The sequence below is a fragment of the Pararge aegeria genome, chromosome 6, assembly GCF_905163445.1.
Source record: "Pararge aegeria chromosome 6, ilParAegt1.1, whole genome shotgun sequence".
NCBI lineage: Eukaryota > Metazoa > Arthropoda > Insecta > Lepidoptera > Nymphalidae > Pararge > Pararge aegeria.
In genome coordinates, this window is record NC_053185.1 from 17,084,348 (window position 1) to 17,110,242 (window position 25,895).

The 25,895-nt window shown below is 37.4% G+C and overlaps 1 protein-coding gene across 1 annotated transcript in view; it reads left to right on the forward strand.

Annotated features, from left to right (window-relative positions):
* Positions 1-25,895, forward strand: part of LOC120624310 (echinoderm microtubule-associated protein-like CG42247) — a 40,757-nt gene that overhangs the window by 13,423 nt on the left and 1,439 nt on the right. Inside the window, exons 2-17 of the mRNA XM_039890775.1 lie at positions 12,677-12,865; positions 16,488-16,604; positions 17,028-17,158; positions 18,317-18,441; positions 19,021-19,159; positions 20,634-20,783; positions 21,249-21,420; positions 22,125-22,220; positions 22,729-22,866; positions 23,321-23,452; positions 23,530-23,658; positions 23,739-23,867; positions 23,948-24,076; positions 24,297-24,459; positions 24,834-25,016; positions 25,792-25,887. Of these exons, the coding sequence (XP_039746709.1) occupies positions 12,677-12,865; positions 16,488-16,604; positions 17,028-17,158; positions 18,317-18,441; positions 19,021-19,159; positions 20,634-20,783; positions 21,249-21,420; positions 22,125-22,220; positions 22,729-22,866; positions 23,321-23,452; positions 23,530-23,658; positions 23,739-23,867; positions 23,948-24,076; positions 24,297-24,459; positions 24,834-25,016; positions 25,792-25,887 (2,218 nt within the window). The remainder of the gene's footprint in view (positions 1-12,676; positions 12,866-16,487; positions 16,605-17,027; positions 17,159-18,316; positions 18,442-19,020; positions 19,160-20,633; positions 20,784-21,248; positions 21,421-22,124; positions 22,221-22,728; positions 22,867-23,320; positions 23,453-23,529; positions 23,659-23,738; positions 23,868-23,947; positions 24,077-24,296; positions 24,460-24,833; positions 25,017-25,791; positions 25,888-25,895) is intronic.

Genomic DNA, 25,895 nt, shown 5'->3' on the forward strand with positions numbered 1-25,895 from the left:
TGATGGTGTGGACTAACTGTGTTTGTGACTAGATAGTGTGAAAAGTGCCTAACTCTATTATTCTATATTGTTTATGATCAAAAGTTTAAATACCAATATTTGAATTAAATTCGTTTACTCCGCTGCAAGATTTGGTCGTTTATTCTTATTCCTAGTACCTGTAATTTTTGAGGACCTGCTGATCGGGTTCTCGTGTGCTGGTTCAAACAACCAACAGTAATAGACAATACAACCAATGAACAAACACATTTTCATATTTATAATAGATAGTATGGATTCGTTTTAATTTAAAATGACTTCAGGGTTACAAAGTGCGCAAATGTTAACGCAGTCTGGCATCTCACTATTTAAGAGACTCGTTTGATATTGAAGTCTATCGGACTGTTAGACATACTGAGTCTGGCTCTAGGTACTCAGATCAAATTTCCTAACTACACTGATTCACTCACATTAAATTTTTACAGAGAAATACAATCCAAATATTCTTCCCGAACCGAAAATTAAACCCAGGGACCTCCAATTCACTAAATTGAATATTAAATACAGAATATTAAAAAATTCTAGCCATATTTTTAACTCTATAACAGTCTGGAAATCGATGCAATAAACGGATGTTCAGTAGTGGACGTCCATCAGTCAGTTTTGTCTGGTGGAGGACTTCTGCTGTGGTTAGTTACAAAGAAAGATAAAGACGTGCTGCTTAGCGATTTAGCGTTCAGGTACGGTCGCGTGGAAACGGATTAGGGGTACGGGTTTGATATAACTGCCATACCCCCAACAGGTTCACCCCTAACGATCTTAGACTCAGTCAAGGGCTTGTAGAGAAAATAAAAAAATAAGCAGAGTGCAGAGACGTAAGAACGTGAAAAAATCGATAAATACACACGCATAATATAAAAAGCGCCCATTCACTTTCTCACTTTATTTCTTTATATTTAATATAATGTTTCTCTTAGTTACGTGACTTAAGTAACGGTCGCGTGACAAATTCGATATTTACCGTTGACAGCTCAAGTGGTAACGCCGGGTATTGCAATATCGTGTAGCTATTGTTATTTCGAATCACTTTTCCATAAAATGGCCGACACATTTTCGCATGTGCGTGTAGTGGGTGGTGATGGCAGATCATAATAAAGTTACCACCACCTATACCCGCGGGTGTCGTACGATTACGACTAAGGAAATTGAGATTGGGAGCTTCGATCTCTGTGGTACTCCTACCTACTGCGACCACCAACCCGTCTGCCCAAGTCTATACTTCATTTATGTCGATTATCATTATTATTACCTATTTATGTCCCACTACTGGGCACAGACTTCTTTTTTATAAGACAGAGGGTCTTAGGCATAAACTCACGCTGCTCCAGTGTAGGTTGGTGGGCTTTACTTCACCATTATCACAATTTTTTGTTCGACAGCAAGAACGTAATAACTAAATTAAACCCCTATCAAATAACATTTCATGTTAAATGTTCAGATTATTAGTTTTAAATTGAAGGTAATCTCTCAAGGCGACTCAAGTGCCCCATTCTCAAGGCAAAACCCTTGCCCAGCAATTTTCCGATCAAATCAACCGTAATATAACGTTTACAGGTAACTAATATGCAAATATGCAATGCAATGGATAGTTATGACGTCATCCCTACACATTGACGAAACAGTATCACTAAAACCCAGAAGAGGAGCTGTTTAAATCGTAATCAAATTCTAAATTTTATTTATTTCAAGTAAGCTTAGTCTATAAACACTCTCAACAACCTCTCTGTTTGTAGTGACTCTTAACTCCGGTGTGGAAGGTAGATTCTACCGAGAAGAGACCGGCAAAATTCAAAATTCAAAATTCATTTATTTCAAGTAGGCCTAATACAAGCACTTTTGAAACGTCAAGTCTGTCCGTGTGTAGTGACTCTACCAAGGCAAGAAACTTAGCAGTTCACTTTTCCAACACCAACAATTGACCTTTTTCATTTCAACATTAATTATTTTCTCTTGTAAGAGATGAAAGCGGAGCCGTATGCTTCAAAGCAACCTTGCCATCAATTGTATAATAACGTTGCTGTTATAAATGCGTTTTAAGAAAATGCTTAAACTTATACATTGGTAGATCCAAAAGTAGCTTAGGAATCATCTAGAGACCATCAAAAAACTGAAAATAGTCAGATATGAGTGCATAACGGCCGATTGGCGCAGTTTGCAGCGACCCTGCTTTCTGAACCAAAGGCCGTGGGTTCGATTCCCACTACTGGAAAATGTTTGTGTGATGATCATGAATGTTTTTCAGTGTCTGGGTTTTTATGTGTATTTTCTAAGTATTTATGTATATAATTCATAAAAATATTCATCAGGCATCTTAGTACCCATAACACAAACTACGCTTACTTTGGGGCTAGATGGCGATGTGTGTATTGTCGTAGTATATTTATTTTATTATTATAACGATTTTCCCACTCGTCTTACACTTCTGACTATCGATAGCTCTTTTTTTTTTGGACTACAAATTAGCTCTTGTCTGCAATCTCACCTGGTGGAAAGCAGCAGCAGGTCTTTGTCGGTAGGGTAGTTACTAGGCACGGCCAAAGCCTCCCGCCAGGCCAGAGAAAATTAATTCCCAATTTGCAGGGAATCGAACCAGGGACCTACTACTAAAATTCTCAGCGCTCACCGTTGCGCCAGGGAGTTTGTCAAAAGCTCGCTTATAAGTCGTCGACAACTCATCAACCGTCTAGTAGACTAGACAACGGTGAAGCTTAAGGCTGAGTTGAATCGATTTCGAAATTTTATTGAAAAGTTATTGAGTCGATAAATGAGCGAAGGTTGGACTCACAAAGCTGGAATGTCTCTCTGGATTCATATTATTAATTCAGAATGCTTGTAATTCCATACATGGTCAGTATGCTGCACACATATTCTGACTTTTTTAGATTATGAATTTCTCAGATCAATCTGTAAGAATGATACTGACGAGCGTTCTGAATACCGGTTCGGAATATTTAGGATTAAAGCACGTAAGGCACGTTTGACGGTCGGCCGGTCGAACCGTACAGGCGGACGGCCGATTGGCGCAATGGGCAGCGCCCCTGCTTTCTGAGTCCAAGGTCGTGGGTCCGATTCCCACAACTGGAAAATGTTTGTGTGATGAACATGAATGTTTTTCAGTGTCTGGGTGTTTATCTGTATATTATAAGTATTTATTTATTTTATTCATAACAATATTCAACAGTTACCTTAGTACCTATAACACAAGCTACGCTCACTTTGGGACTAGATGGCAATGTGTGCATTGTCGTAGTATATTTATTTATTTTATTTTACGAAGAAGATTACCAGTTATTTATTATGTAGTCAAGAGCATTGCGATTAGTATTATTTTCTCTTCCATAAAGAACTTTTTCCTGTGAGACAAGAGTAAAGTTTAAAGTTATGTGTAAGGCAACGTGCTGAAATTTAAGATTATAATTACATATTACGAATTCCGAGAGATATTCCGGAAGTGTAAGGCCAGCTTAAAGGTGTTGAACGCGAATGACTTTTGGAGATAAATATCTATTATATTTTTGTAGCCTTTTGTAGTCACTCATAAAACATCAACACATTTTTATTTTGTTTCATGGTTTCGTGCGTGTTATCCATACCCCTAATTACCATTAACTCAATCATGATATTCAAAACATTCATACTTCATACTTATAAAAGAGACAAATATTATTACCGAAATTAAAATTTTAAGGAGAAATGTTTCATTTATTTTAACTGCTGGTGGAGAAAATAACATGAAACGTAAACGATGAAACCTGCTTCCTAACAGATCCAACTCTTCTCGCGTGCTTACTTGCATTCATACAATTATTTTTAAAGATTTGAACCACTTGTTTTTTATTACTTAAACTAAAAAATATTTTGCACGTGCTCTCAAATAAGCTAGTCTTAAAAAGAAATGAATGAATAATCTACCAGTTAATTAACTTAAGTAGCCCCTTAATATATATATTTCTTAAAAGATATATAAATTCGAATGAAGTCATAAATTATAATAATATATTTATAATCTATGTGAAAATATTAAGACTTAGAAAGCTGGACACTGATAATAATAAAGCAAGGTACTTTTAAACATTAAAGTGTATAAAGGAGCGAAAGTGTGGCGTCCGAGCCGGTATCGCTGGCTCTACCCAGCTGACTCCATGCAAGATAGCGACGACGAGCCATTCACAGTCATATCTCTGCCAGTTTACACGCCGGAGCCACCTGTGAGTATATTTATACTTCACTTAACTTTCCTTATATTTATAATGTACATAGATTGAACCTGTGGCGTCCAAGCAGGTATCATTGGCATTACCCAGCTGACTCCATGCAAGATAGCGACGACGAGCCATTCACAGTCATATCCCTGCCAGTTTACACGCCGGAGCCACCTGTGAGTATATTTATACTTCACTTAACTTTCCTTATATTTATAATGTCAATAGATTTAACCTGTGGCGTCCAAGCAGGTATCATTGGCATTACCCAGCTGACTCCATGCAAGATAGCGACGACGAGCCATTCACAGCCATATCCCTGCCAGTTTACATGCCGGGCCACCTGTGAGTATATTTATATTTCACTTCACTTTCTTTATAATAATAAAGTGAATAGATTGAATCTGTGGCGTCCAAGCAGGTATCGTTGGCATTACCCAGCTGATTCCATGCAAGATAGCGACGACGAGCCATTCACAGTCATATCCCTGCCAGTGTACACGCCCGAGTCACCTGTGAGTATATTCCCACTTCACTTCACTTTCCTCATAATTATAAAAATATTGAAGTGAAAGTGAAAGTTTTGATCGAGCCTCTAACCGGCTGCCGCTATGTTTAACATGGACGTGAAGCAAACCATACTTATATACCCCTTAGACATAGTTTTTATACCCATGAAACAATCCCGAGTAGCCTCGAGGTCCGTACAATCCGAATTCGAAGCGAATCCCGCTAGTTTTATTCAGCTTCAGCACATTAGACAGCGACTTTAAGCTTTTTCGTCGTATCCAACCGTCGTCGTACCCTGAAGGAGTTGCCTTTATTTTTCCCTTACTTACTTACTTTACTTACCTTACTTACGTTATTATAAAAAGTTATTTAGGCGGATTCTTTTTGAACGTTGGTACTTCATGATACTTGTTGGCACCGATTGAATAAAACTGCTAAATATTAAAAATATGCTACTGAAAAGCTGGGCGGTACGTATTTATATATATGATGAACATACCCCTGGGGTTTATGAGTGGCTTGTACCTACAATCTACACAGAATTTACATATCGCAACGTGACTAAAAAAGTACATATTATACTTTTCAGATAATGACCAAAGTATTTAACTAGGTGTAAAATAATGGCCGAATCTTGTTTTGTTATTACATAATTCGTTTCTTTATATTTACATATTCAAAGTTTTGCGTGTGCCGCGTTCATTCTGAATAATTCTTGCGTAGAATTATTTCTTTAATGAGGGTGGTGATAACATACAGCAAACAATATTACCTATATATTACTAACAATATAAATATAATAATCATTCTATTGTAAAGGCAGGCGTAACGCAAATACCTAGTTACCATTCCTTGTTGTCTAGGTGGATAACAAGGAATGTACTTATATAAAACTAGGAACGTGAGTTTATCGAGGATACGTTAAATGGATTTTCATTCAGCGTAACTTCAACAACCTGGTATTCTGGTATTCTTTTACCACCAATAATAAAAAACATTTCTGACGCGCATTTTCGAATTTCATGCACTATGCTCAGAACTACGATTTGGGGTTACAATGGGCAGATAAACCAATTCCTTCCAACTAGTGCTAGGTTTTACTTTGGTGTTGCTGATGTTTATGCAAGTGTGCCTAAGCTATCAGTCACCTTAGTACCCACAACACAAGCTTCGCTTACTTTCGGGATAGATGGCGATGTGTGTATTGTCGTAGTATATTTATTTATTTACTTATTTACACAGAAAGGTGTAACTTGGGTACACTTGCAATCCGTGTTAGCGATCTCCCTTGCGACTGATTGTCAAGCAAAGGATTACCCCGTGAATGGGCCACTGTAAACTAAGTACACGTGTCTAGTTTCTTTACTACCAAACTAAATAAAACCTAAACTAATCACTACAAAAGACATGCCCGCGTGGAATGGTGCCAAGATCGGCTGCATTTCCGCGATGAACAAAGCATTTTTGAGCACTGGTTTGCTGGGTAAAATGAGCATCAATCAATGCCCAGAAATGGGACTGTAAAAGGAGTGATATGATTTGCCTTACCCACCTCGTAATCTTTCTACTTATATACTTAGAAATCATCCTTGCCTATTAAAGTCCCACTGCTGGGCATACGCCTTCTCTCCCATACGCTGCTCCAATAGGGCTTTGTGGGCTTTAACGGAAGCGATAATAAAAAGGCGCAACGTGCTCTCCGAAGCACAGGGATTCACACTTGAAAGCGATTATTTCCTTACTGCGGATAGTATTACGAATAACTTAAAAGTCCAATACCTAACAATTTCAAACCAATCTTTTAATCAGAACCTATTCCTTGTTAGCCGAAATCGATTATGCTTAACATTAAACCAACGAGGTTATAAGAGTTCATCTCCACGAACTCCAGAGAACCGCTTGATTTAATACCCGTTCCAAAACTGATTATTATTTAAAAGCAATTCCTGAAACGTGTATCTACCTATTGTCCATAACAGACTACATGCACTGTTAAACGTTTGAATAAAAAAAAAATCATTATATAGTTTCTAATACCTAACATTTCCAGTCGTACTAAACCCACAAAACACCGCAGTCTACTTGCTATGCAGCAATTTCTCACTTGACCTCGTCCGCGACATAACACTTTCTTCAAAACTCCGAACCAAATAACCCACTAAAATCTGAGAGACCCCTTTTCTCAAATCTTGCGTGGTCGAGAACGCCATTGTGATTGTAGTTTCTAATTACCTACGCGTGTACGCGATAAGAGGTGTCCTTGGCGAACAGTCGGGTTGACCACCGCCTGGTAGCATCGGCCAAGGACGTCAGCATAATTCGACCGTTATCGTGGGGGTTTTGTTTACCATCGTCAGTGATTGCCCGACGTTTGCCCCAGCAGGGCAATTGAGCAAGATATCGCGAATAAGAATTCGGTATTACGCTAAAAGCGCCGACAACCTGGTTATCACTGATAATATGGTGAGTTCTTAGTTATAAATTATATTATTTGAACTTCATTAGCCTTTCCAGAGGAACAATGGCGGATTTCCATAAATGTAAGATATTATTTTTAATCATTCATGTACATATGTATGTGTGTTCGTTTTATTATTCGACCAATACTTCTGAACGTTTCAGAATGCGTGAACAGATTTAGTTGTTTAAGGTATCGTTAGAATCTTTACATCATCCCAAGTGGCACTCGCTATAATCTTTTCAAAATAAAAACAAAATGGCGATTGGTTGGCGCCATTTTTAAATGTTATCAATCGTACTACGTTCGATGTATTCCCATTCGTGTTTGGAGCACGTTAGATTCCGGATCACGATATCCTTGGTTCCATAACTGGGTCAGGGCAACAGGTATTTGGGTTATATATTAAAAAATTCTCAGTACCAGCCCGAGTTTGGATGTTGGTGCTATTTAAACCTGTTCATCTGAGAATACGCTAAGCAACGTGGTGAGCTCTTGATGCCTCTCTGATTAGTAGGCTGATAATGATGAGCGAACTCGATGAAAATGAATTTGTCTGCGATCTTACCTGATAGGAAAAGTTTAATATAGCATCACAATAACCTGGGAGGGGTGCTACCCTTAATAGATTTCTACATAGCGATACCCGAATACATCGAAATGAATCAATGTGTTGCAAAACCAAATATAAAAAAAATCGTTTCTACTTAGTTGCATATTTAACCTCTAAATCGTAGATAACTACGAACTATGGATTTGGTATAAGATTAATAAATTGCATCGGCCAAGGTCTACTGGACATACTTCTAGCTGCAATGCAACTGCCGTTACTTGCCTTCAATATTTATTTGACGTACTTATTTTTATTAATCTTTTCCTTTTATCTTTCATGTGCAAGTGTTTGTTCCTCTTTAACTTGGCAGTTTAACTTTTGTCTGTGTCGCTCTCAGCTTACCTGGCTATTGCTCTCTCTTTCACCTCTGTCTCTAGTCGTTTCTTCATTGCTGAACGTCATGGCTATTGTGTAATTGCAACCCTGTGCATACCAGTTGCTTCCATCGGCTTCTATACGGGGCCAGCATAGAAGTAATGTTTTAAAATTTGCACTTTGGGTTCTTCAGTTGGTCTTCTAGTTGGTGAATCGTCTATCGGTATAGGGGGAGTCTACTGGTATTCAACGGGCTAGTTAGGAGTGTCCTAAGGAACGATTGCATTCGAATTCACCCTCATCTTTCTACGATAGACGGTCGATTGGCGCAGTTTGCAACGTACCTGCTTTCTGAGCCCAATGCTGTGGGTTCGATTCCCACTGCTGAAAAATGTCTGTGAGCATGAATGTTTTTCAGTGTCTGGGTGTTTATATGTATTATGTATGTTATTCATAGAAATATGCATCAGTCATCTTAGTACCAATAACACAAGCTACGCTTACTTTGGCGCTAGATAGCGATGTGCGTATTGTCGTAGTATATTTATTTTATATTTTCATATAACCGCAAGGCATCGAAAGAATCTCTACTGGTATAGTTAAAACTCCATAGACATATACAATGCGCTTCCTCATTTCTAAAATGTCAGTACCCAACTTTCCGTTTTATTAGTCTACATATTAAAAAAGTGCTTGTACTAACTGCAACTCTTAATGGAAACGTACCTCGTGTATCGGTCTGTCTAGTCATTTTTCTCCACATAAAATGAACATTAAAAGTTGGAATTTAAAACATATAATTAGGTGATCCAATCGGGATCACAGGGCGTAAATATTTTTTGAGGTTGAGGGTAACAAAAGTTATAAAGTAAGTAAGTTACAAAATTAAGTGAAGTATTGGACGTCTTGTCAGTAATGTAAGTGCTTATAAAAGGGCATACATAAATATTTAAAAGGTACTTAAGATAATATACGAAAATTTTGATTTTCTTATCTTATATTTGGATTACTTACATATTGAAGCCTTTTTTTTTGACATTATTAAGATTTAGGAAACAAACGGGTTTCTTTTTTTATTATGTTCCTTAAATTGCATCGTAGAACAATAATTAATAGTGTGGACTCCACTAGAATCCTGTTTTCTTTTAAAGGGGCTGATTTACGCTCCGAATAAATAAAATCAATCTAATTAAAAATCTTTAGATTGCAGTTTGAATTTTGTAGTGCAAATATTTTTTCTACTCTTCTCTGTAGATTATATATTATGATAGTATGTCATCTTAAAACATTACATTGATTTTTATTAACAATCTATCTCTAACAACGTTTTAAACCAATCATGGATTTATATTTATTTATAAAAAAATCTTGGCCTCTTTAGCGTTCCGTTCTTAGTGCAATAATCTTCTAAATCTTGGTATTCTCTTTTGCGTTCTGTTCCGTTCCATATTTAAGGAACGATTATTAATTTATGTTGTAGGGCGTTAGTAGAGGGGCATTGGATAGATAGACAGTTGTCGAGGCTGGAATATATAGATTCCTACCGGCTTTATTGGTTGCAAAATTTTGTGCGTATCGGTGTAGGTTGCTACGTATCGTAGCACGAAGTAAACTGTTCGTAGCCACTAAGTCTCTATTAACAAGCCGATGTTAAGAATGGATTCGCAAGTTCAGCCTTAAGCATTATTAACCCAATACCTGTTCTTTTCTCGATGTTGGTTTATGGGCCTTAGTTATACATTTGACAATGATCTGCCGTGCTAATGGCGACTTTTTGATATTTTGCTAAAACTGGGTTACAATTTTATGAATTTAAAATGCATATAAAAATTTTCGGAACCGACAGGATTTGAACCTGCGACTCTCGGGCAATCGCGGCCTGAGCGCTTTCAACAAGTAAGCTACGGCTCTCCTACCGTCGACGCCGAAATTAGTATATGCCTTTCACATCAGTCTTATAGCGACTGTAGCGTCATCTAGTAGGAAACGTTGCAGTTTTTTTAGATCTACTTTTTCAAAGGTCCATATTACAATGAGACACGTTTGAAACAAGAGATGATACATTGCTTTTTTATATAATATAATTTTTATTAGTGTTTTTACCTACACTTGAAGCAATTATCAATTTTTAAAATTTAAAATGCATATAAAACTTATCGGAACCTATAGGATTTGAACCTGCGACTCTCGGGCAATCGGGTTACAGACTGGCCAATCCGCATTATAACAGCGTTGTGGGTCTATCTCTTAAGCCCTGTGGCCAGTAACTAGTTAATATGCTAAGGAGTTTCAGACATGTCCTTCATGCGCAGGAGCTCCACCTACGTATTTTGCACTCTTTTTTCTCCCAAACCACGCGAACGGGATGTAGGTACTATCTCCATGCTTTATTCTACCGCCAGTTTTCCAGTCTGAAAGGCGTGGTCACCGGTGTAAGTAACGTCATAACAGCTATGCCTGACGTTGTTGGACGTAAGGCGGACTTTGTTGGTCGCGTTCCCAACATGCCTTACGATGTTTCTCTGTTTATAGGCGATTTTCCACTTGGTGGGTTATCCGCTTGTACCCATCATTTATTACTATAAACCATAAGCACCTATACTTGTATGGCAAACATGGACAACAGTTTAATTTTCCTGAAAATAAATTCTAAAGCAGTTAAAACCATAAAGATTTTTTAATGAAATTCTTCATTAATAAGGTAATTGGTAGTACAGAATTTATTTCGCACCCGTAATGTTAGTTATACCTCGCATGAAATCGGCCGTCATAAGTAAAGTAGGTTAAATGCCTTGGTATTCATAAGAAATTACAAAAAAACATTGCAGCAAGAACTGGTTGGAATGGAATATAATTCTGAATTTCGCCGTAAAACTTTTGAAAATGTGGGAAAACATACATAACTTCAAACGGAAGTATAACGTTGAGGGTTTTTAATTATCAATAAAAAAAAATTGCACATTGTGCAAACTTACCTAGCGCAAAGTTTTTCAACTCAAAATACCAATGCAAAAATATATGGCACATTAATTACCGTGGGTACGCATGTTTTAAAGGTAGTCCTTAGGATGACATTTACTTAAAAAAAAAAGTTCAGTTCATACGGCCTAATATAAGCACTTTCAAAATTCATGTGTGACTGTATGTAGTGACTCTACCACCGGTTCGAAAGGCAGAATCTACAGAGAAGAAGCCGGCAAAAAACTCAGCAGTTGCTTTTTCCCAACATAATTTTATACAATATACATTGTTCTATATTGTTTGAGATGAAAGCGGAGCTGCTTGCTTCCAGGCAATCTTGTCATTAAGATATTTATTAAAAATTATAGTAACCTTGATTCATTAAATGTGGTTTTATTCCATTCACATTAATTCGTTTCTTTTACTTATGTAATGGTAAATAATATAAGATTAAGTGCTCAATCTGCGCCAGGAAGGTCGGCAAAACATTAACCTTTCATCACCATTCGGGAATCAGTATATCGTGAATTAGCATGTGTTATCAATGTATATCAAATGTACATTGTATATGAATTTTAAGCCGACTGGGTGCAATACTTAACTGTTTCCAGTAAATTACACTTTAAACGTTTTGAATGTTACTTAGACACCTACGAAAGCACATTTCATAATGTAATGTGATATAGCCTGTAGGCATATGCGGTGTTGTTTGCTAAGTCGTGAATCAAGCGAATTGTGTCAGGGTCTCCGATTCAAACGATTATACTATACTCGTACTTATTATATCTACAGAAAGCGGCATAAAACTTTACCCATAATACCGTTTGTAGATAGTAGGTAAGTCTGTTTAAACGTTTTATTGATTCACTCCCCAAAATCTTTATCAACATATTATCAGCTTACTACTTATATGACACAGGTATCCTCTTAGACAAAGAATTGTTTAAGCCGTAGTCTAACAATCTAATCTTGTGCTTCAGACTCTTTTCAGATCAAGATGGAAAAATCTTAGGCATTATTATTATTATTACACCACTATGAGTTAGAGAAATGAAACAATAATAGAAATACAAAGACGAAAGTAGAATGCAAAAGACGGCCTCATAGCTTAGTAGCGATCTCTGGCAAGCAACCTTAGGATTAGGGCAACATGAGCGAGAACGGACGGGAGGTGTAAAATTATTATAAACTGTTTATGTATTTGTAATTAGAGCTATTTGAATGTAGATTCAAATAGCTTAATACAAATACATAAAAAAAATTGCATAAATAAGACAAGTATAATAAATAAATATAAAATAATTAACTAATATATACTCAATCATATTATATACATAAATAATTCAGAGCATAAACATAATATATATAAACTAGGTATTAAAAGTCATGCTGGTTTTCTGGCGATATTTGATCTTCATGTTAAAGAAAGTGATTTTTTGCTAGACTAACTAAATAGAGTCGTAAAATTTTGACGTTTAACGTTGATGTCACGTTAGTTTCCATGAAAACTATCACTGAGGCTTTTGAATATGAATACTACTATACTACATGATTTTAAACAACATTATTTGTAACCAGGCTGCGAGTTACGGCAAGAAGAACGGTATGTGGTACGGTGGCGGGACCATAACCGGGACGAGCGGGTGGTCCCGCGCTGGCACCCGAAAGCAGTCCGTCGCGGAGTCAGACGCACCACCCCCGGGTGGCGGCAAGAACACCAGTGGGCGTGTCATACGGATCATCAACAACATGGATCATTCTATACAGGTAATTACCACTTCTACGAGTTAAATCTTTTCTGGATCTTCACTCAGTCTTCCACTCTTTTATCTTCTCATACCCTTTCACTATCGCACTCGAAAGCTACCGAAAATAGAGAAAATCAGTCAGCGTAAATACATTCGAAAATAAAGAGCACCAAATAAGATTTATTGCTGCTCGCAAACAGTTAACAACAGAACGATATGTAGTACGGCGGAGGAATGATCACCGGGACAAGCCGGTGGTCTCGCGCAGGCACTCGCAAGCAGTCCGTCTCTGAGTCAGACGTGCTTCCCCCGGATGCCGGCAAGAGCACCAGTGGACGAGTGATACGGATCATCAACAATATGGATCATTCTATACAGGTACATTAGTTATACTAGTTGTATAATTACCGTCTTCCAACCACCTCAGCCGATCGCCGGCGCTATCGCGTTTAATCACCCTGATCGGGATAGCTTGGCCCTTAATCAGACGGTAGAGAGACTTGTATAGTGACGGCTAGCTAGCACAATAGCTACCCCCCTCCCAATGTGCCACGGGATACTCTTTACGCACGCACTACGCGGCCTCTTTCTTCGAGATTACGTTTACGCAGAAGTCTGCTTCCCAGGAACTTTAACTGCTCAGCATGGAAAACACAACGCTGCGCAGCGAAAAGTCCGAACTCGTTGCCGCTAACAGAGTACGCAACCACACTTGCTGACCAAACCTGGAGGGCGGGTTGAGTAGCGTCTTTCCCAGGTCAACTTAGAATGAGTACTAAGTTGACCACTAACGTACTACTATACGTATTTGTAAACGATGGCAACTGAATTTGTTTCCGAAATGCCGCCCCACTGAAAACTGCTGCTGCTGAGTCAAGACTGCTCCATACCCAAGTGATTTGAAATAAAAAAAAAACTTTTATTATATGGTAATCCGAATAGTAAAATATTAATGTGTAAGTTATCATGCATAAAATCTACTGTTTGAAAAACATATTCCTTTGTTTCGGTCACATTTTACTACAAGTTCTGAAAAACACTTATCGCTTCGCATAATAAAAAATACAACAACATAACAGAGTTGCACGAAACCAGTCTGTATAGGGTGGCATTACTCATTGTAAAGAGCTATCCATTTCTGAATATAAGTCTACAATCCGCGACAAGCAGACGTATCAGATTCATGCAGATCTTCCGAAATGTGATCTCTACGCATGTTTTTGAGTTTTACCGAATCGTCATCAGAAGATATCTACTGATTTGAAAGACTCAATTGCAAATTGATCTTCAAGTCGGTTAAGGAAATCAGCCCTAAAATTTAAATAGAAACAATTAGAACATAACGTTGCTTGGAAGCAGCTCTGCTTGTATGAAAAAGAGTAACTGATGAATTTCTTACCGGCATTTTAGCAAAGTCACTAAAAACAGACAGAATTGTCGTTGTAAAGTGCTTAGGTCTACTTCAAATAAACGAATTTTGAATGCAATACACTAAATTAGAATAGAAACCTCGTCCTTATTTAAACTTTAGGATCCAACAGGATTTCTGAAAACAGGCAATAACATTTAAACATTAAGTATTTTACCTCTTCTGATAAAAAGCTGGCACTACATCAAATCGACCCATTAACGGCCCACGACTGGGCATGGGTCTCCTAACACAGTGAGATGGGGTTAAGGCTGTCGTTAACCGCGCTGGCCCAGTGCGGATTGGTGGACTCACATACCTTTGAGAACATTGTGTAGAACTCTCAGGTACTCTCAGGTATGCAGATTTCCTAACGATGTTTTCTTTAACCGCCGAAGTAAGAGATATTTTTAATTACTTAAAACGATATTTTTAATTAGAAGTCCAGCTCCTACCCAGTGCGCTATCAGCGCTTAGGCACTACATACTTTAAAAAAATGTCTCTTGGCTTTAGGTTGGAAGGGTGATTTTCTGTCCCTAAAAAAAACTTTATGGTTTGCAAACGTTTATCTTCTACTCTGTTTAACGTGTGTATTTTTTTTAAATTTACTGGATATCTCAGCGAGTGATATAAAATGTAGACCTTTAATTATTATGACCGTAAAAGCTATTAAATACAATCTCGTGGTCAAGGGGTTATTAATAAAACGGTTTCAATGAAGAAATCCTTGGTGTTGAGCACCAACACGGTTTCGATAACTCTTTTGAGGTCACATGTTAAGCTTGTAAGGTGTCATTATGCTTTCATAGAAAACATTTAATACACGAAAATCAATCTTTGTTGTTGCTTTTTTAAAACACTCCATATCACTAGTTACAATCGAATAGGGCAATAATTCTGACTGCTATACTTTTAAATACAATCTTGCGGTCGTGGAGTGTTCTAATAAAACGGTTTCACGGAGCACCAACAGGGTTCATAACCATTTTGAAGTCACGTATTAGCTTGAGAGGTGTTGTTATGTTTTTACATAAAACATTATAATAAACGACGATCAATCTTCGTTTTTGCTAACTTTTTAAACAATGACAAATTAGCGTAGAAACTTTGTAAATATAATGCATGTGATGCCGTTTACGATAGAAACATGCTTTTGAAGGGGTGTTCCAGTTTATTCGACCTAAACAACCTATTTATTAAAACGTTAAATAGTAACTAGCTTTTTGTGGCAGAGCTTGTCCGGGGAAGTAACGTCGCAATGCTTATATCTGCCGCTAGGCAGCATATTGTCAATGCTGTGTTCCGGTCTGAAGGGCGTGGGTGCATTAACAGGGCCATGAGGCTTAACACATACGCCTTAAATCGGGTGGGCCATCCGCTTGGTCCGTCAAATATTACAATAAAAAAAAGTTGGAAAATGGCTTAGCGGACTAAGAAGTAACTAGCCACGGCCAAAGCCACCAGCTCGGACTAGAGTAACGCGTAACGTCTTAGCCTTGGTATGCCACGGGCCACGATCATAATGCTAGATAATATGTTGGAAAAGAGCAACTGATGAATTTCTTTCCGGCTTTTTAAGCCGATTCATCAGAAATTCATCAAAATCAATTTGTTTTCATACATCAATGGCCATAACTTAAATCTATAACTAAATACACCGTACTCTTACTTTTACTGGTTAATTTTATCAATAGCGATTATCAGTTACTATTAATTATATATACTTGCAATATTCGTATCTCTAGAGATACAAACTTTGTATTTGAATATCGATGATTAATCAACGCAATTGTCTGGCTAACTAAAAGTCAGACGATTGTGTTGATTACTCATCGATATCAGTAACGCATCTGACCAGTTACTACGTAAATCATCTGATCAACCAGCGCAATTATGTAAGCTCTCTAGAATAGGCCACATTACCTTCACTATGAGACAAATTACCGAAACGTTTGACCTATACCTCTTCTTCTTCATCTTCTGGCTCTCATCCCACGTTATGTAGGGTCTTCACGACATGGTCTGCTTCGAACTAGATAACACACTTGTTGCTTAAGTTTTGGCATCTTTTGTCGTCAAACCTCCTCCTTAACACGTATCGACTGAAAGCAAAGCATGTAATCCGACAAGCTTCTATTCAATTTAAACGTCTGTTAACAGGGTCTAAGGTCAAATATCCTCCACCTATCTGTCCGTAAAGTTCGGAGCCATTAATTGCATTTTTGTCCGCAGTGCCGTGTATTGTTGAACCTACGCACGACTCAACCCTTCGAAGAGGTTTTGGAAGACTTAGGACAAGTCCTAAAAATGAGTGGTGCAAAAAGAATGTACACAATAACTGGACAAGAGGTAACTTTTATGTTCTTAATTGTGTGTGTTTATTGACATATATAAAAAAAATTGGCAGGGATTCTTTGAGCATCTATCGTCGTTAGTTAACAAAACTGCTCAAGTGAAAGTCATTAAGTTTACAAGACACACAAAAAACGCTCTAAAATCGAAATGGTAATAAACTTTATTTTTTATTTTTGACATTATAGACGGATTTATCACGCGATCTTTAAGTATTAAATGATAACAGGGCAATTTATAGTTTCGAAAACAATGCCAATCTTACTTGCGCGGGAATGTTACTTATGCGCTATGGTAGCTAAGCAGTAGCCATTTTTTATTAGAACCTGTATAAAGTGAATCAATACTTTATTGGCTACATCTGTAAAATAGGCCTTCGAGACAGATTTATATAACGCATTTTTTATTATTTCATTACAGGTGCGAAGTTTTTCTCAGTTACGGAATGAATTCGCAGATGTAGAGACGTTTTATTTGGGCACTGCAATGGTAGCTCCCGCTTTAAGTCCTGGTATAAGCGCCCCACTGCCTATAGAGTCACCAATAAGAAGGTCAGTAAAATATGCTAATACTAAGAACTGTATGAGCAGACATTCTATTTTTCCATTTCTCGTAACACTTTCAAGGGGCCTCGGAGAAAAGGACTTTATCAAACAAATCGGGCAGATCGCAGTAAAAAGTAGTCTAGATTACTCGTTTTTATCATTGGTTATACCAGAAAAACCGACAGATAGACAAACAATTTAAGAGCAAGTGATTGGATTGTGTTCTTTTTAAATAATAATTGTAAGAGTTCAATACAAGTACGATGCTGTGCTATATCGCATGTGTCGTACTGGTTTACTGTTCATAATTTACTTTTAACTGCAAAAAAAACTAAGCGTGTGGAAATTATTTTACCAAATGTAAAGGTGAATAAAAATACAATAATAAATGGAGAATCACGAACAATGGAAGATTACAAAGTTTTTCTGGGCAAGACCTTTGATTGTAAGCTTTTCAGTATATTACTGACGTTGAAACAGCAAGGATTGTTTACTTGGCCTAAAAAGTGCTGTACTTACGGTCAATATAAATCACGTGAATCTCTCCGTGAAAAATTTAAAGAAATAAATATAATTACGGTAGCTTCTCAATATATTTATAACAATATAGTATTTGTAAGATGAAAAATTAGTCTTTATAAACGAAAAGTGGGTATAAATAACCGCCTTACTGTGCGTTAGTGAAATATGCATTATCCTTTGCAAAAAGTTGCAAAAGTTATTTGTGGGATTGAGTATATGCTTTTATAATATGACTCCCAAGGTAATTTTGGACCTACCAATGCATAAGTTTCAATTATATATATAGGTTTCTATACAATTAATTTCTTAACGACAAGGCTGCTTGAAAATAGGCTCTGCTCTCATCTCTCACAAGATAGAAAACTTAAAAGATTGTAAACTGTAAAATTATGTAAAAACAGAGAGATCTGCTGAGTTTCTTGCCGGCTCTTCTCGGTGGAGTCTGCCCTCCGAACCGGTGGTAGAGTCACTACAAACAGACTGACTTGACGTTTCAAAAGAGTTTTAAAACTGGGCCTACTTGAAATAAATAATTTTTAATTTAGAATTTTGATGATGTTAAAATGTTAATTATTCAATACATTATTAAGGATTATGTCCAAAATCGATACGGTAATTACAGATGATTAAAATGTTCTATAGATCACGATCACGAGGGGCTATAGCAGCACTGCCAGTATCGGAGGACACACGGGGTCGCCGAGCGCGTAGCAAAAGCCGGCCCAGAGTCCTCTATGCTCCAGAGGGGGAAATTGTTCGTAATTCAGGTAAATACCCCTTCGAATTTATAGATCCCATGATCCTTGGATTTCATACATATGTATCAATAGCTAGCGAAGCCGAGGTTAACGTGCGGTAATTTGAAAAAGAGGGATAAGATACCGGCCATGAAAACAGAGCAGTGCACTATTTAAGGACAAACATCCTTAGTGTAAACCTTCCACAGTCCACTGAACTATTCTAGCCTATTTTAATCTCTGTCCTGTCAACTAACTTATGCCAAAATACCAAATAGATTGTAAGTAGGTAAGCGTGTAAAGAAACAGCCACCAAACATATTTTTGCATTTATAACAGTTAGTTGGAATATATATTTCTCGCAGTATTTTTCAACTCCTGGCAGATATTGGAGGATTTCTTGACAGAAAATCCCGACGCCAATCAACGATACGAAACGATGTGAACGCTTAATTTTACAGAAAACAAACAGTAATAACTTTGATAACAAATTGAAACAAAAAGTACCAATTAAAATAACATTTTAAAATACCAGTTCAACGAAGATCTATTCAAGGAGTTTATCGTATACTGTTTGTAGACATTTACTGTAAGAAAAATTTGCTTCAGACTACACACTGTTGGAAGTATTAAAGGAAGAGCCAATCCGAGTGACAATTCGTGGTCTACGGCGCACGTTCTACCCTCCAATCCACCATGCCCCTATTGACAACTCCCCACCGGATAAGAAAATGCAGCTAGACTGGGTGTAAGTCCATTAAATCTTCTTTGGTTACTACACTGCAAAATCAAAATGTTTGTATGCAGTTTTTTTTTAATCTTTCGATTATCGAAGTGAAATAATCTATGTAAATAACAAAATAAAAATAAATATTTAATTTAGTTGTATTTTGTTTATTTATATAAAAACATTAAGCGTATTTTACAATAAAAAAATTGAGCATCTATCGTACGTGCCTATTCAAGTAGTATTTAGTTTTCGCCCCAACTGGTAAAACTTAAGGTAACCCTTACACACGGGGTCGCCGAGCGCGTAGCAAAAGCCGGCCCAGAGTCCTCTATGCTCCAGAGGGGGAAATTGTTCGTAAACGTAAGGTAACCCTAAAGTTTTACCAGTTGGGGCCAAGCAGGACGATTCTGTATTGCAGTTGACACCAAATATAGCTAGGTACTGTAGAAAGCACATAACATGTTAAGTCCATATATTACCTTAAACCTAGGTTTCCAATTCAGTTAGTTTCAAACTCGGTTGGCAGATACAATTACGTGACATATAATTGTTTATTGTTATTAGGTACACAAAACAGGTAATAACTAAAAGTAGATCTAAATATAAGTAATAACAAGTTTTGTTCTAAGCTACAACCCAAAGTATGTGTACACAACTTGGAATTAAATTAAACAAAAAGTAAAGATAAAATTAAAGTTGAAACAAAAAAGAAGCACTTAAAAAATAATATATATATGATTTCCCTAAAGATTATGTGGAATAGTGCTTAATAATTTGATTTTTAAAAATATTTATCCTTTTGTTAAAAATGACAATATTACGATTACTTGATACTAAATCATTATAAAGGCGGCACATGCGAACGATTGGATTGTAAAAGGAAGTATTGTTCTTGTAGACACTTTGTGGTATTAACGCGAGTATTTATGGTAATGAGGGAGAGTAAGACGGAAGAATTAATTTGGGAGTTAATGAGCTTAAATAAGAAGATCAAATCAAAGTATTTTCGACGAAATTGCAAGCTTTGCATCCCAAAGTGTACAAGCCTGTCATGGTAAGTTGTACGTTTATGGCTGAAGTGATAATGGTTTTGGCATTCTTTGATACCAATTTTCCACAGGTGCCAGCTTGATTTGGTGTCAACTGAGATACAGAATCGCCCTGTATATCAGGGCGATTCTGTATCTCAGTTAGCGGCTAATGTTTTTTTATACTAGACAGGCTTGCGCTTAACGATTAGCGTGCCTGATGGAAAGCAATGATGCGGTCTAAGTTGGGGCGCCCTTGCCTTGAAAATGTATATTAACTCTTGCCTCGAAGGCATTCGAATTGTATGTGGCAGGAAACACCCATGCCTGACGAGCGTTCCAAACATTAGCGGACGTAGATGAAAAGCGCTTCTTACGTTTTGACTGAATGTCAACTACATAAGGATGCCACCGTTCACGGCGTCTCGCTATGCTGTGGTAGAATGTTGCTCGTATAACTACAGATACGGTTACCGCGGCGCGGACTCTCGGCGTAACTTGTGGGTGCTGCCGACCGGAGAGCTGTTGTACTACGTGGCCGCCGTGGCCGTGATGTACGACCGAGATGAAGAATCGCAGAGACATTACACAGGACACACAGAAGACATACAGTGGTAAAAATGGCAAATTAATACTGATTTATAAAAAAAATCGTCTCTTGCCTACCTACCTTTTTTCCCTTATGGTGACTGCATTAACTTTCTAGTTCATTTCTTTTCAAAGTTTGCGTGACTCTCCATTATTTGCATAATGTGTCATCGGTTATTATTTAGCTATGCCGACTGGTTTGCCTTAAGAACAATGTTTTGCACAACGATTTTGAACAACATAATTTCATCCATCGGTTATTTCTTTTCTCAACTACAATAGCCCTTGATTTCAATCCCCCTTGTAAGTGACTATGCTGTCTAATATGGTAGCAGGTTGCAGCCTTAACCCGTTACAGGTTAGCCCGCTAAATACCATGTTAGACTGCTTCATTAGGTGAGATTCCATTGTTACTTGTAATCAAAGACTGCGGATTACAGTCAACAGCTAACTTTTAACTAGTGGAAATAAAACTATTTCAAAAATACCAGCATGGAGCTGCACCCCTCACGGGAGCTGGTGGCGAGCGGGCAACGTGCGGGACGCGGGCGGCGTGCGCAGGCGCATGTGCGCATTTGGAGCACGGACACGCTGCAGACGTTGCACGTGTTCGGGATGGCGGAGTTCGAGGCGGGCGTGTCTGCCGTGGCTTTCTCGCAGCTTGTGAGTACCTACATACATCTGCTACCCTAGTACAAGATTTGTCTGATTAGTGTTGAACATGTTCGACTGACAGACAGACATTCTTAGTACCAGCCCACAACGTAGACTTAACAATTATTCATTGTAAAGTCAACATCTCCTGAGGATGCTCCGGTTTCGGAGCGAAACGTGCGTAGAGGGTATATTGCCGAAGATCTGTTTGGTGTGGAGTTATACTCCATTTTTGGATTGAAGAAATTATAAATTACACCACACAGATTCTACTGCTTTTCGCGGAGTATAGCAAATTAAGCTTAATTTGATAACATTTCGTCATCATCGGAGAAAAGAGTCAATTTTGCTGTTGCGTATCTAACTCATAAAAAAGTAGAAGGTATTCTATCTTATTCTTCTTCTATTTTAAGTATGTTTCGGTCATTTATGAAATAGTATACTTCCCATGTGGTTCCATTTTCATCAGGTTAAGAGCTGTTGGAGAAATCCTAAAGAAATCGAGGGAACGCTACAAAATTTCAAAATTAATTGGTAGTTTTAAAAATTTTCAACCAATTCAAACAATAATAATACTGTAAAGTTTGACAAAATATAGATCCGCCATTTTCCTACGATATTGACGATTTAGAACGAATCATTAGGGATAATCCCGTCCTAGTTTTAGACATAATATGTAGAACAGCTCCAATTGTTATTTGATTGTAACACAGAACGGCGGCAGCTACGTGCTGGCAGTCGACGCTGGCCGTGAAAGTATCTTATCAGTTTGGCAGTGGCAGTGGGGACATCTACTTGGCAAAGTTGCGGTAAGTTTGACATTGGATAGTATAATGTAGGAAATTGCTAATTCATTATTTCTCGTTTTTTAGTTGTTTAACAAAGTCGTTTTTTTTTGTTAATTTTTTTTGATCGTCGCTTCATTGACTGCCTAATCTACAGTCACTTTGGGCAATATTCCAAGTTGTTTAAAGTAACTGTAGATTGTGTTTGTTGTGTGTGTAGTAAATGTAGACCAGTGAGAAAAAATTAAGACATTAATTTGTGCATTGCTTGCATTTAGAGATAGAATATCAAATTGAGTAGGTACCAGGAATAGGAATATTTTTTTCTGTTGTATGAAACGACCACAATTGATAAAATAGGTACCGGCACGGCGCCGAACCGATCCGCTTACACTCGATATAGGATGCTTCTTATGCACCAAACTATTAATTAAAATTTTCTTACTATTTCTGTCATGTTTTGTCAATTAAACGACAATCAAAAGCCCTTGAGGTACCTAGATATTAATGTATTTCATCATAACTATTTTAGACGTTACAAGAAGAATTGACCGGCGCAGCCTTCCATCCCCTCGACGACAATCTCCTAATAACACACGGAAAGGGGCATCTTGCCTTTTGGAACAGGAGAAAAGACGGGTTTTTCGAACGCACTGACATTATTAAACCCGTAAGTTACTTATTAATAAATGCTTACATTACCTAAAATTACTCCTATATAGAGAAAAAACATTGTTCTCATCAACGCCTTTATCTGAGTTCTTCAATTAATTTATAATTAGTGCCTTACTAATAAACGTTGTATATTTCTGAACTTCTTATATTTTTCAAAATGCTCATAAAATTGGGGATTGATCGGTTTATACAATTTTGTGGTTTTTCAATACTAAACAGCTACCAAGGTTTACTTTAAACTCTTCAACGAATAAAATAACTCTCGCAAATTTAAAATTGCCGTCATATTACAGATTTCGTAGGTATCACTAATTCTCCAATTTTGATCCGCACTAATGTATAGTGACATCACTATACATTAGTGCGGATCTACAATGCTTAAGTACTTTTAACTGGTAAATAAGTACTTGTATTTAAGTAAAAGTACTAAATTTTGTTTGTTCTTTTAGCCAGCACGGACTCAAGTAACTGCTTTACAGTTTGAACAAGATGGTGACGTAGTGACAGCTGATAGTGATGGATTTATTACAATTTATAGCGTTGATAGCGATGGGGCATACTTTGTGCGAATGGAATTCGAGGTAGGAGTATAATTTTAACACCGAAAAATATTACTTATGATCTGAAATTAATATTTAACTACAAAATAATGTTACAGGCTCACATAAAAGCAATCAGTTCTTTAGTCATGCTCTCGGAAGGTACTTTAATATCTGGTGGTGAAAAAGATAGAAAAATTGCAGCTTGGGATTCCTTGCAAAACTATAAACGGATAACGGAAACAAAGGTAAGAAAATAACTTAAACTGTAAAAGAGAGGGACAGATTTTGTTTTTGTTTGTTTTAATTTTTTCATTTTACGAAACAGTTACCTGAATCGGCTGGTGGAGTTCGTACTATTTACCCCCAAAGACCAGGAAGAAATGATGGTAATTTATACATCGGAACTACGAAAAACAATATTATGGAAGGATCTCTGCAACGACGATTTAACCAAGTAAGTCGTACGTACAAATAAAACGTTGTAACACCATGATTAATATTAATTGGTGTTGTAATCCTGTTATTTCATTGTAGGTTATATTCGGCCATCATAAGCACTTAATGGGCATGGCTGTTCATCCAGATGACGAAATGTTTGCAACAGCTGGTCACGATAAAAACATTGCATTATGGAAAGGTCACAAACTCATTTTTGCTACACAGGTAATAAAGTAAACTAGAACATAGACAAATAAAAAAATAGCTGCTGTAGCCAATTATACGCCGGCGGTTGCTAAAGTAGGGCTATCCCTATCTACACTAAGAATTGTGAAAGAGATAGTTCTACATTTAGACCTATTAGTTCAGTTGAGAGATTTGTGTACAACAGAATTTGCACCATTTGGTCATATCTGTTTTCACGTATTTTTGTGTATCATTTCAGGTAGGCTATGAATGTGTATCGCTAGCGTGGCATCCTGGCGGTGGAGCATTGGCTGCCGGAAGTACGGAGGGGCATTTAGTGATTTTGAATGCTGAAGCTGGAGCTCATGTCGCTACGATTAGGGTCTGTGGATCTCCACTGAATTGCTTACAGTATAATTCAGGTAAACGCCACCATTTATTCGGCTACAGTTATAAATCAAACGCACTTACATTATAATTATTTTTGTACGTATCTTTAATATGTTATATTCAATACGTACTATGTTATATGTATAATGTTAATTTAGTTTTAATCCTAATATTTCACGAATGTTTGTTGTATCACCTATTAATTTCGTATAGCATTTTCTTGTATGCCTTTTGCCTGAAGAGATCGTTATGCAGCGATAAGGCCGCCAAATTGTACGTTCTAACTTATTGTGCTGTTGTATTTGTCTATCTGTAAATTTTCTCTGTGGTGTACAATAAAAGTGTATTCATTCATTCTTTCATTCATTATTTCAGTTCATACAATGATGCAAATGTTTTTTTTTAGCTGGGGATGTTCTTGCGATTGGATCACAGAATGGAAGTATATATCTCTTCCGGGTATCCCGAGATGGCTTTTCCTATAAGAAGTCTAACAAAATTCGAGGTGCACAACCACTCGTTCAACTAGACTGGAGTCTTGATGGCATTTACTTGCAAACAGTTACAGCTGATTACGATTTATCATTCTGTAAGTGCATTCATTGTGCAGTTGTTTTCATTGATACCTCCTTTCCTGTTCTCTGACCGCACCTCACGCCGTAGAAATAAATTCCACCCTCATCATCTGGATGCCTGGTATTCTTCTACTATTCGAAATACCAGGTCATTTCTACCGCGCACTTGCAAATTATGAAACGAACTCCCATCTGATGTGTTTCCTTAAAAATACAATCTAGGGTTATTCAATTCAAGGGCGGATAAACAAATTCCTTAAAAGCCGGCAACGCATCGGTGACTCCTCTGGTGCTGCAGATGTTTATGGGCGGCGGTGATCACTTAACATCAGGTGACCCACTTGCTGGTTTGCCCGTTTTAAAAAAATATTCACAATGATAAACATTTTTGGAGTTTCAAAGTATATTTACCGTAAAGTAGGCTTACTTTAAATTTTTGGATTTTATTTATATTTATTTTATTCCTCTACAAGTTTGCCCTTGACTGCAATCTCACCTAGCGGGCTAAACTGTGTGGACTGTGGCCGTCATATCCCTAATCGGTTTCTACGCGAAATCGCACCGGAATGCTAAATCGCTTAGAGGCACGTCTTTATCGGTGGGGTGGTAACTAGCCACGGCCAAAAACTCCCACCAGACCAGACCAGAGAATATTCAGAAATTATAAATTGCTCCTGTCGGGAATTGAACCCGGGTCATCCTGCTTAAATTCACAGCGTTCACCGTTGCGCCAGGGAGGTCGTCAAGATGCATTTTTTGTATTAATATTATTTTATCCACTTTTTGTAGGGGATATAAAGGCACTGTCACCAGAGAAAAGTCCCATAGCCATGAAAGATGTTAAATGGTTTACATACAATTCTACAGTTGGATTCCTCGTTTCCGGTAAATAT